General features: G+C 54.3%; 6 protein-coding genes across 6 annotated transcripts; 3 read left to right on the top strand and 3 right to left on the bottom strand.

Annotated features, from left to right (window-relative positions):
• Positions 1-99: 99 nt before the first annotated feature.
• On the top strand, positions 100-3,484 carry VC83_04084 (uncharacterized protein; the record flags this gene model as incomplete). Its single annotated transcript, XM_024467721.1, has 4 exons — positions 100-477; positions 529-2,738; positions 2,811-3,109; positions 3,163-3,484. The coding sequence occupies 3 exons, from the start codon at positions 100-102 to the stop codon at positions 3,007-3,009; spliced, it is 2,787 nt and encodes a 928-aa protein (XP_024325018.1). The 3' UTR covers positions 3,010-3,109; positions 3,163-3,484.
• An 83-nt stretch (positions 3,485-3,567) lies between these two features.
• VC83_04085 (uncharacterized protein) lies at positions 3,568-6,059 on the bottom strand (the record flags this gene model as incomplete). The annotated part of the gene is made up of 2 exons (XM_024467722.1): positions 5,916-6,059; positions 3,568-5,868 (listed from the first exon to the last, which is right to left on the bottom strand). The coding sequence occupies exons 1-2, from the start codon at positions 5,967-5,969 to the stop codon at positions 3,568-3,570; spliced, it is 2,355 nt and encodes a 784-aa protein (XP_024325017.1). The 5' UTR covers positions 5,970-6,059.
• A 115-nt stretch (positions 6,060-6,174) lies between these two features.
• VPS20_1 (ESCRT-III subunit protein vps20) lies at positions 6,175-7,163 on the top strand. The gene is made up of 3 exons (XM_024467723.1): positions 6,175-6,314; positions 6,359-6,722; positions 6,779-7,163. The coding sequence occupies exons 1-3, from the start codon at positions 6,277-6,279 to the stop codon at positions 6,980-6,982; spliced, it is 606 nt and encodes a 201-aa protein (XP_024325020.1). The 5' UTR covers positions 6,175-6,276; the 3' UTR covers positions 6,983-7,163.
• CYC1_1 (iso-1-cytochrome c) lies at positions 7,154-8,264 on the bottom strand. Its single transcript, XM_024467724.1, has 3 exons — positions 8,122-8,264; positions 7,390-7,675; positions 7,154-7,338 (listed from the first exon to the last, which is right to left on the bottom strand). Exons 1-3 carry the CDS (start codon positions 8,135-8,137, stop codon positions 7,314-7,316), a joined length of 327 nt encoding a protein of 108 aa, XP_024325019.1. The 5' UTR covers positions 8,138-8,264; the 3' UTR covers positions 7,154-7,313.
• Positions 8,265-8,514: 250 nt separating this feature from the next.
• Positions 8,515-9,769, top strand: VC83_04088 (uncharacterized protein). The gene has a single exon (XM_024467725.1). It carries the CDS (start codon positions 8,584-8,586, stop codon positions 9,304-9,306), a length of 723 nt encoding a protein of 240 aa, XP_024325026.1. The 5' UTR covers positions 8,515-8,583; the 3' UTR covers positions 9,307-9,769.
• Positions 9,770-9,793: 24 nt separating this feature from the next.
• Positions 9,794-10,959, bottom strand: VC83_04089 (uncharacterized protein; the record flags this gene model as incomplete). Its single annotated transcript, XM_024467726.1, has 3 exons — positions 9,794-10,131; positions 10,190-10,591; positions 10,668-10,959. The coding sequence occupies 3 exons, from the start codon at positions 10,957-10,959 to the stop codon at positions 9,794-9,796; spliced, it is 1,032 nt and encodes a 343-aa protein (XP_024325025.1).

Genomic DNA, 10,959 nt, shown 5'->3' on the forward strand with positions numbered 1-10,959 from the left:
ACTTTCTCAATACCCGTCACTCTCACCCCAACTAACGCTCTAGAAACCATGGCCCCACGCCGCCAGGCACCGAGGTAAGCAACGCGCGCCTCTCCAGCCATGCCGCGCGAGAAAGCACGGGGCGCCGCGCTAGCAGGCGCCGCTGCGCGCCGGCCGGCTGCGGTGCAGAGGCATCGCAGGGGCAAGAAAGGGCGGGAAGCGGCGAGGGTAGCGAAGGTGTCGTCGAGGCCCAAGGCGCCGCCGCCGCTGCCGCGGACGGACCTGGTCGCCGTGCCGGTGCATGCGAAGCTCAAGTATGCGAACTCGTACTGGGAGTTTACGGAGAATAAGGAGAAGAAGAAGAAGTTGGAGTTTTGTATTACGAATGATAAGACGCCGCCGGCCGGGTTTACGTTTGTGCCGGTGGGAAATCCGGAGTTGAGTAAGGCGTGTAAGGAGGTGTCGAGGGAGGTGGGGGCGATGATTTTTATTGTTTCGGTAGGTTTGTCGGACTCCTCGGTGGATGTGTTACTGACGAGGTGGATGCAGAATACGAAGGAGCAAAATCACAACTTGTTTGATCATATCCATCGAATAGGGTTCCATTTTCGAAGCTATATTGTTGACCAAGCCGCGTCTACTCTTGGGGGTTTACAAGCTGTCACAGGCGATGGCAAACCCATCGTGGAGAATTCGGGAGATGAGATCCCAGAGACACAGGAAGAAATAAACAAGCAGGCAGATGCAGCGCTGAGAGATCTGTTCCCCAGGATTCCGAACACTGATCGAGAGATGATCATCCAGCACGCCTTCCAGATAGGAGCTATATTCCAGGGAAAACCCGTGGTTGGGTTGCAGCCCGAGCTCACCCTTTCACGCCGCGTGCAGCTAGCCGCCAACGCTCACATCCGCCACAACCACACCAGATACGACAAACTGCTACACGAGACGGATTATCTCAATGCGAGGCGAGTGGTGGAACCGCTCTGCTTGGATTTCATCATGAAATGGCGCGGAGACGAAGAGACGGGCCGGGATCAGCTGGATGAACTCTTGCGCGAAGTCGTTGTGATTCCGGACTCTGATGAGGAAAGCGAAGAGGAGGAAGAAAGTGCATCTGATGATGACGAGGTTCAATTTCTACGTGAAGTTTTGCATGCCGCGCCACATCGACAAGGGACCAACCCACCTCGACACGGGAACAGATTCCATGTCGATGATCCAAGGAGAAACGAGGGAGGCGAAGGAGACGCTTACTCTGAGATCGCTACACGCACACGTTCGAAGACAAACAACAAGCAGGCGCGAGGGCGGAAGGATAAGCAGGCAAGGCGAGGCTTCAAGCGTTACCAGGCTTGGGAAGACGCCCAGAAGAGGCAACAAGCTTCGCATGCAGCACCAGTCAGACAGCCGTCCTATGATGACCGGAGGAATAATGAGTCCAGACATGCTCACAGACTGACCAATAATGTATCCGGATTTTATGGCGGCGATGAACGTCTGCCTGCTGAAGAGCCACAACGCTTACAGAGAAACGTTGTTGATAATCAGCCCAGATATCGTGAAGTAAGTTTCAACGTAGGAGGGAGTACCATTTGTACTGATAACAGGAAGCAGTTACCTGTCAGCCGACCTTTGGAATCTGTCCAATACCAACAAGCACCTGTTAGTCGGGCACCAGAACAGGGCCACTACGTGCAACGCGAGGTAATGTTGAGGTCCAACATCCTTGATCAGTACAAAGACCCACCACCCAGGTCCACCTATGAATATGTGGACCGGCCCATAGTCACTGAAACCGGTGAACCTTGGAGATCCGAGGCACCGCGAGCCCGAGAACCGCGCCAGCTAGCCGGTATGACTCGGCCATTCAGTCCGCACGATGCCCTCCCATCCATTGAGCGCGGCGATTTGCCCAGCGACCGCCCGGATAGGAGAGAATCACCAGTCATGATGAGTGTCCGCCAGGCGAGGAACGCCCCACCGCGGGCTCATGAAGAACAGGTATTGTACACACGCGGTGAGCCTGAGCCCAAGCGCTTCAGACCCCTCCCCGTCCACTCCAACGTCATCTACGACGACGAGCCCGAGGTCGTGCCCAAGCGCCGCCGCGTAGCTGCGGACCCTGGCGTCTTTCAGCCTGCCAACACGGGCGTCGAGTATGTTCGTCTCCGTCCAGTGCCACGTGCAGATGACCGTTTCTTTCCTTCGTCTTCATCAGCCGCGTCATCCCAGGGGATAGAGGAGCGCCGCTACGATCACGCATTTACCCAGAATGCTGTCGTTGATAGCCAGCCGTCTATGATGTCTCAGCAGCCTCTGGCGCCTAGAGAGCTCCGGCCTGTCAGGCACGTGGCAGACCATAATGCGGCTTTTGGTAAGCTTTCATTAGATGATCGTGCGCAGCGAGGTGAGTCTCAGGCGCCTATGCGGCAGCGAGTTGTAGAGCAGCAGCGGCCGACTGCTTATGTGTCTGAGAACCGCCCTCCGGGAGCGTATGAACAACGCTATGCTGCTCAGGAGCCACAGTACTATCAGCGCCCTGTTGGAGTGACCCGCGAGCAGGCAGAGTACCAGTCTCGTGACCCTGTACCGTTGTATTTGCCGGCGAGACCCCCACCAGCGGAGCGTCCGCGTCCAGAATTACCAGCGAGGCCTTTACCAGCTGAACGTCCCCATTCTGCTTTACCAGCCAGACTCCTACCAGCCGAACGTCCATACGGCGACTTTGAGCCGCAGCCTGTAGAGTATCGACGCGTGTAAGTCTAGTGTTTTATATTTCTCTCTCTCTCTCCCTGTCAGTTCGCTGACGCTATCCTCTGTCATATTAGCCCTTCACGAGAGCAGCAGTACCGGGAAGTTCGTACACGGCCTGCGGAGGACATCGGAGATCCAAGATATGCAGCGCGACAGGTTAGACCGCGTGGGGGCAAGGTGCGGTATGAAGTCGCTCCTGGGCCGGCACCGAATGGGCCGAAGATGTATTCGGGGAGTACGCCAAGACCGGGGGAGGTTATTGTGTTGGATTGACTGGAGGTCGAACTATTTGGTGGACGATTAGGACGAGGCATTCAACGGCTTGAAGTCATGTGCTTTAATACTGGCGTGGAGGGGATACGAGAGACGAATGGTAGGTCGCAATTATATGTTGGGCTGTGTTGAGGTATACTGACGCCTTGGAAGGAGGGAAGGGACGAACGGCGGATGGATAAAAAGAGGGAAAGAACGAGAGAATGTGGGAAGGAACGAAAGGCAGAGTGGCTTTATATAGACGGACGGGGGTTGTTAATTAACAACTTGGCGCGCGGGAAGGGCGGTTGGGGAAGAGCATATGTCGGCCCTTCTGCGACATGAGGCATATACTTTGTTTGCACTGTTTGTATGGAAGCATAGACACGCAAGGCATGAAGCATGAGGCATTAAAGGTTGGAGGACTTTTGTCGACGGCCAAAACATGTATAATATAGACTTCACAGGTGCACATAATCAAAGACAAATACCAACATCCATTATCTCCATCTCAAACTCCTAAAAAATGCATAACCCCACCATCAAGTCATCCCCAAGACGACCCCCCCCCCCCCTCTTTTACATCCCCCTCTCCTTCAACCTCCGATACTTCCCCGCATCCTTCACACTCGGCTTCACCGAACCCAGCGCAACCTCCCAATCCACCCTCTCAATCCTGACCTCCTCACTCCCCCCATCCCTCCTCAACGCCGCCACCGCAGCAGCCTGATGCAAATTCCCCAAATCCGCCCCCGAATACCCCTCCGCCCTCCCATCCCTCGCCACCTCCTCCAACCCCTCCATCACCGCCCCCGGCAGTGCCTTCGCATACAGCGCGCGCAGAATCTCGACCCGCTCATCGGCATTCGGCAAGTCGATGAAGACGCTCGTCCCCAGGCGGCCCGGGCGCAGCATCGCGGGGTCGATCATGTCCGGTCTGTTCGTGGCGGCGACGACGTAGATGCCCGCGCGACTGCTGAGGCCGTCCAGTTCGGTGAGCAGCGTGTTGACGACTTTGCTGCTTGCTTCAGACAACGAGTCCTCGCGCTTGGGGACGAGAGCGTCCAGCTCGTCGAAGAATAGGATGCAGGGGACGGAGGAGCGCGCGCGCTCGAAGACTTGTCGGACTGCGCGCTCGGACTCGCCGACGTACTTGTTTAGTAGCTCAGGGCCCTTGATGGAGATGAAATTCGCCTTCGACTCGTTCGCTACCGCCTTCGCTAGGAGCGTCTTACCGCACCCTGGCGGTCCCCAGAGTAAGACACCAGTTGGGGCTGTGATACCCACGCGCGCGAAGGCGGCGGGGCGACGGATGGGCTCGATGATGGCCATAGTCAGCTGCTCGCGCACGGTGTGCAGAGCCCCGATGTGCGCCCACGTCGTGTCGGGGATGGTAGCGAATCCCTCGCGGCGCGCGGAGGGCTGGACTTTGGGGATGGCGGCGAGGAAATCGGAGTAGGTAATTGAGAAGTCTCCGTCGGGGGGTGTTTCGCCGGCGTGCTTGACGAGGCTGCGGAGGAGGCGGAGTGGGGCGGAGAGGGGGGTCGGGTGTGCGGTTAGGTCGGTGGAGGTGGTAGTAGTGGCGGAGGTAGAGGCGGCAGTGAGGATGCTATCGATTTCCATGACATCTGTTGTGAGTGCCGTTGGGGGAGTTAGGGGGGTGTCTACGACGCGCTGCTTGAGAGCTGTCATCATGCGCTTCATCGCTTCTGTGCCGGCGACCGAGACGACATCATTGAGATCCGCGCCGACGAAACCGGGAGTCATCTTGGCGAGCTTGAGGAAGTCGAATTCATCGGGTAACATGAGCTTTTGCGTCAGCGCACGCAGGATCTTCTCGCGCGACGCCTCGTTTGGTACGCCGAGGTTGATTTCCTTGTTGAAGCGTCCCGCGCGGCGGAGCGCGGGGTCAATGCTGTCGGGTCTGTTGGTGGCAGCGATGATGATGACAGGTTTCCCGTCCGTCTTCTCCAGCGCCATGTCGTCCATGCACGTCAGCATCTGCGCAACAATACGCTTCTCCATCTCACGCTGCGCGCTCTCACGCTTCCCCATGATAACGTCGATCTCATCGATGAAGACAAGACAGGGAGCCATTTTCTTCGCCTCGTCGAAGATCTCGCGGATCTTCTTCTCAGACTCGCCGGACATGCCGGCTACGAGCGAGGGCGCCGAGATGGGGATGAAGGAGACGCCTATTTCGGATGCGAAGGCGTTAGCGATCATAGTCTTGCCGCATCCGGGCGGGCCGTGGAGGAGGACACCGCGGGGCGGCTGGATGCCGGTACGGAGGTATGTTTCGGGGTAGAGCATGGGCATGGCGACGAGTTCGTTCAGCTCTTCGATCACTGCGTCGACACCGCCGAGGTTGGCGAGGGAGATGTCTGCGGGTGGAGTGCGGTCGACTTCTTTCTTTGGCTCTCTCTCTGCCTTGCGGCGCTTCTTGTGCGGCTCTCCATTGGTATGTCTGTCCGCCTTGCCCGGCGTCGTCGCATCTCCATCGAGTGCCTGGGTTGGAGTTGAAGGTGTAGTTTGTCCCGTCGTTAAGGCATCTGATTGTGTGTTCGGTGTGAGGGATGCCTTCGGTTGCGCCCACAACTTCGTAATGCTCCTATTCATGACATTGTGCTCCTTCAGTACAGGTACAGCATCGGCGATCCCATCAAAATCCCCATCCAGCGAAGCCTCGCTATCATCCTGCTCCTCTTTTATAACTAGTAGAACACGGTCGATCGAGTCATCGAGCAACTTCTTCGGTCTGCGCCTAAGACTTGAATTCGAATTCTTAATGCTGTCGTATACTACCGATGTAGAAAGCCTCTTCCCGCCATCCTCACGCTCGGCCTGCTCGTCAGCGATTTTGCGAACAACTTGGTATATCTGTAGCGATTAGAATATTTCCCCACAACTTTTCTCGCAAAACCCACCTCGCGATCAAGACTCTGCGTCAAACTTGGCCTCTGGCCGCTTCTAATCGGCATCGCTGCGATAAATCATAAGTCACACGTAGATTTGCAAAGTCAAAAATCCCAAGAAGTCGCACCGATCGGTGATGTTGTGTTCCCCGTCCAAACTTTTTGACTTTCCCAACTGCACCCCTGTAATCGCGCCGGCAACTCCCGTTATCGCACCCCGACCGCCTTTAGGGTGGATGACGCCCTCGACCTTCTGCTCCGAAAACAGGGCCTCCAAGACACAAAAAACCGTTGACAATGACAATACAACTATAAGATTCCAGCCGAAGCATGCGCCTTCGTCGCTTTCAAATAACCCCGCGATTCAGCAGCCATGGGCAGTACTGCCAGCAAGCCGTCCGCGCAAGATGAGTACGTGCCTGCCCCTCTCGTATGCCTTACTCACCCCTCCCCAGGGCGATTCTCAACCTCAAAATCCAGCGCGACAGGCTGCATAAATACCAGAAGCGGATTACGGTGATCACAGCCCGAGAACACGCTATTGCAGCGACGCTGCTGAAGCAGGGTGACCGTCCGCGTGCACTGTTGGCGCTGCGGCGGAAGAAGTACCAAGAAAGTCTGCTGGCGAAGACGGATGCGCAGCTAGAGCAGCTAGAGGTGCTGACGAGTAGTGTGGAGTTTGCGCTGGTGCAGAAGGATGTGGTGTTTGGGCTGAGGGAGGGGACGAGGGTGTTGACGGAGATTCAGAAGGAGATGGGAGGGTTAGAGCAGGTGGAGAAGTTGATGGGGGAGACGGCGGAGGCGGTGGCTTATCAGCAGGTATGTTTGGTGCTGTTTATTAAGTGAGTGTGAAGCGGTTGCTAATGTTTGAGTAGGAGGTCAGTGATATGTTGGGAGGGAAGATCTCGAATCAGGATGAGGATGAGGTGGAGGATGAGCTTGAGGCACTAGAGGCGCAAGTTACAGGCGTGATGCCGAGTGTGCCTACGACGAAGCTGCCTAGCAAGGAGAGGGCGGGGGCTAGGGAGAAGCAGAGGGAAGAGCAAAGAGAGGAGAGGCAAGCGATGTTGGCGTCTTGATTTGTGTATATGTGAGTGCCTTAGTTGAATTCGACGAGATAAAGGTTACATATGGCTAGATGACTACTTGGGCTATTATGGATGGACATGAACATCGGCAAGGCGTTTGGATGAGAAGAATCATAGAGGAACCCAAGCATGAGCAGAGCGCAGCGCATAGTTACAAACATTATTGAAATAAACCTTTCCGCCCCAACTCATCTATTCTATATGATATGCAGGACGTACACGCGATGTTAAAGAGGAGATCTTTTCCCACCCAACAGCCAACGCTATCTAACCTATTGTACAAGTACAGCCTTTTATATCATTACAGCATCAGCGTCCCCGTCTATTTAGTCTCCTCACGGAGGAAGCTGGGATTTGTTAGAATTGTTTCGAGCTGGCAGCGGCTGTGGCTAACTTACGTGATCAGGTCGTTGCGGTCCTTCTCCTTCTTGAGTCCACCGAAGGCCATCTTGGTGCCAGGGATGTACTTCTTTGGGTTCTCGAGGTACTCGAAGAGAGTATCGGTGTTCCAGGTGATAGCCTTCTGCTTGTTGGCATCGGTGTATGCGAAGCCCTCAACGGCGCCGGTTTGGCGGCCGAAGAGACCGTGGAGGTTAGGGCCGATCTTGTTGGCCTCTCCATCACCGAGGGTGTGGCATTGTGCGCAACGGGTCTTGAAGAGGTTGGCACCCTTCTTTGAGTCTCCTACGTGATGCGTTAGTTGTCTGTTTCTGGAGTTGGTGAAGGCTTGGCTGTGCCGAGGGTAACGAGAAAAAGTTGGCAGCGGGTTGGCGATGAGTTAATGGCGCTTCAGAGGATATCTGGCATGTTATGCATTGGCTGGCGAGTGATTTCGAGATAGATGAGGCAGGAGAGGCTGTTGTTGATAGCTGTCTCCCCCTTGCTTGGATGGCAATTCGAAGTTGACAGAGGGCAAAGTGCATCGTCTCTTTCGCCAGATCTATTCATCGTAGGCACTCGTCGAAGCCAGCATGCCATTGACCAAGCATCTCTGCATCCCCAGGACAAACTTCAACCCATCCCAGGCATCGCCTCCATCTCAATGGAAAACCGCCGTCGCCGTGGATAAATTGCGCAAACGATGATTCCCAGCACAGCCAGCCAGTGCGTAAGAAAACGGGACTACATACCGTCCTTGAAAGGCATTTTGAATAAGTATTAAGGTAATAAAAGCGATTGAAGGTGTTTGTTTGTTGTATGTTTAAAACAAGACGTAAGGCAAGTTAAGTAGGAGGAATCGAAAAACTTTCTCTTACCCAGGACAAACCGGACATGACGGCCAGGAAACCAAGAAATTAGCGTCTCCCAGTCATCAGTCGGCCCCCCAGCCACATGTTGTGCTGATCCACCAATCAGAAGGCTCGACTTTGTCATTTTTGTATTCAACCGTCTCGGGAGACCTCGGGTCAAGGAACAAACAGTGCCGCGGAGAACGCACGTGGCCTATCTCGGCGCCCGTAATATTTTTGTTCCTGAGCCATTTGTTCGTGCGGCTCTTTTTGGCAACACTACTACTGAGGAATACGCGGTAAAATTATACTGCCCATTCAAGATTGCCTATCCAGGACAACAGGCAATCAACACACGGAACAATGTCCGCCTCAATCCCACGCTTTCTCCTCCCCCGCGGTCCCTCCACCTGGCGCCCGCGTCTCACCTCGCCCACCTCCCGCACCATCCGAGCCGCTTCCACAAAGGCCACAAAACCCAAGGCGCCTGCCTCCAAAATTCCCGTCCTCGAGAAGCCTACACGTTTCAACCCGCCCTCGCACGGCAAGAGCCTACCCAACCGCACAGTGCGGTACCCCGGCCCCCCGCTCAGCGAATCCGAGATCGCAGCCCAGAAGACGAAGAAATACCCTACCATGATGCCCCCCGAGGGGACGTTCATGCACTGGTTCCTGAACAATCGCAGCATCCACATCTACATCACGCTTGGAGTCCTGTCGTCGCTGGCGGGGTTCACGTTCCTGGTTAGTCTGCGACGGGACTCGAAGTTTGGGGATCTCCTGCCGGAGCCGAAGGATGCGATATGGCACCCCTTTGCGACGGTGAGGACGGTGTTTGAGGTTTTGAGGCTGGATACCGAGGCGAGGAGCGCGGAGACTAAGGAGAGGAGAGAGAGGAGGGTGGAGGATGTGGCGAAGAGGGGAGAGTACAGGAAGGCGCATGGGTTGGAGACAGAGGGCTTTGGTGGGTGGACTGCCAAGGAGGCACCTCCTGTCGCTGTTCAGGAAGCAATGGAAGCGGGAGAGGATAGCGTGGAGCAGCCGAAGCAGAAGAGGCAGGTTAAGAAGTGGTTGGGGATTTGGTAGGGCGCCAGTATGAGGGAAGGTAAGGGATAGACGGGTACGAGCTGCATTAGAAGCTTGGGCTCCATAGCGCGGCAGAGAAGGGAGAGTTTGGATGTACGATATATGTGAGATTAGCGCCACTATTTCCGCGGCAGACAGCGAAGTCATGTACAAACAAACTACTATATCTCAAGTCCACCGATAGATTTCCCAAGTCACCATGATAGAGGTATCATGTAGTACATAAAAGTGTGGCAGCACACCCTTTTCCACGTTGATGGTCACTTCATGCATGTTGTTTGTGAAAATCATCGTTTTATTCTACTTCATCCTCCCATTTTCCTCAGCCAAATGCAACAGCCAACCCATTTTTTAATGCCCTTTTCTGTTTTCTCATATCAACCTTTCGCAGCCGAACGCCAACTCGAAGCATATGTTTTGAAGTCTTTTTCTCTTTTGTCCTCTCGATTTTTTTAAGCTGAATGAGGTTTCCTCATCGAATATATCCCTACTGGCTGCTTGGTTCAGCACCACCACGACTGGAACTAGGACTGCTTGGTCCACTATAACTAGGACCAGGACTGCTTGGTCCAGCACCACAGAGGCCTAACCTTGCCATGTCAGCCGTAGCGGTATCTTCAATCCACTCACCTGGGAGACCTTTTTGGCGTGGTGTGTCGGACTTGCCGGGGGACATCGCCCGGATCCTTCGCTTTGTGCGCTGCGAGATTGTCTTGAGTTCTTGCCGGATCTCCCATTCGTACTTGAATATCTTCGTGTTAATCGTTGACAGAAGACGGCTCATGCCATAAACTTTTGGGATGCCCGAAGCGCGGACAACTGCTTCTAAAAGAGATGTTAGCTTTTCATGCTATAAAGTGAGAAATTTAACATCGTAGTTTACCTTTGTACTTTACCAAAGAATCAAGTTTAGCTGTAGCTTCAGCCTGGTTCCAACCAGCTTCAGCTATACAACACGCGATATACTTTAACCCTTTCGCATAACTGTGGCCCTGTAGTGTTGCTGGCTCGTCAAATAGGGCGTACTCGCAGACTAGGTCAAATGATCTTGGTACATTTGGACCAGAGTAAGCATTAATATCGACTTCCTCACAATCTGGCATGTCGAGCTCCCAGAAACTCTTGTAGGCCGTTGCCGCCCCCATAACTTGGCTCATACGATAGTCAAGAGAGTCTCGCATCTGTACTAGGCCCATAAGCGTAGGCCTTTCAACCCCCTCGAGTGGACGATTAATGGAGCCATGAAGCGCCACATTTTTTGCTTGCTCATCGAGACCAGGTTTTGCTAGCTAAATATTTGCGTGCGTGTCCCTTGACTTGTGTAAGCAGCATATCGTAGCTAAAGATTCGTTCTCCTGGACCAAACTGATATTCTCCTCCAGGCGGCTCTTGTTGTTCTCCAGCAGCCTTTAGCTGCAACCACCTCTCCTTGAATTTGTTTAGAGGGAATCCTGTCCGCTCTGAATACTCCATCTCCCACTGGTCATCTTGCGACGAAAACATAGGATGGTGGACTGAAATTTGAGTCCCTGATTTCGTAAGTTCCATCTTAGGATCTTTTTCCTGGACAGCATCGCGTACTAGCTTAACAAGTCCTGCATAAGTTGGACTTTGATCGTAGTCATCCACTTCTTCAGTGTTGAAGCCTTCCAT

The sequence above is a fragment of the Pseudogymnoascus destructans genome (assembly GCF_001641265.1).
Source record: "Pseudogymnoascus destructans isolate 20631-21 unplaced genomic scaffold scaffold_8, whole genome shotgun sequence".
NCBI classification, from domain to species: domain Eukaryota; kingdom Fungi; phylum Ascomycota; class Leotiomycetes; order Thelebolales; family Thelebolaceae; genus Pseudogymnoascus; species Pseudogymnoascus destructans.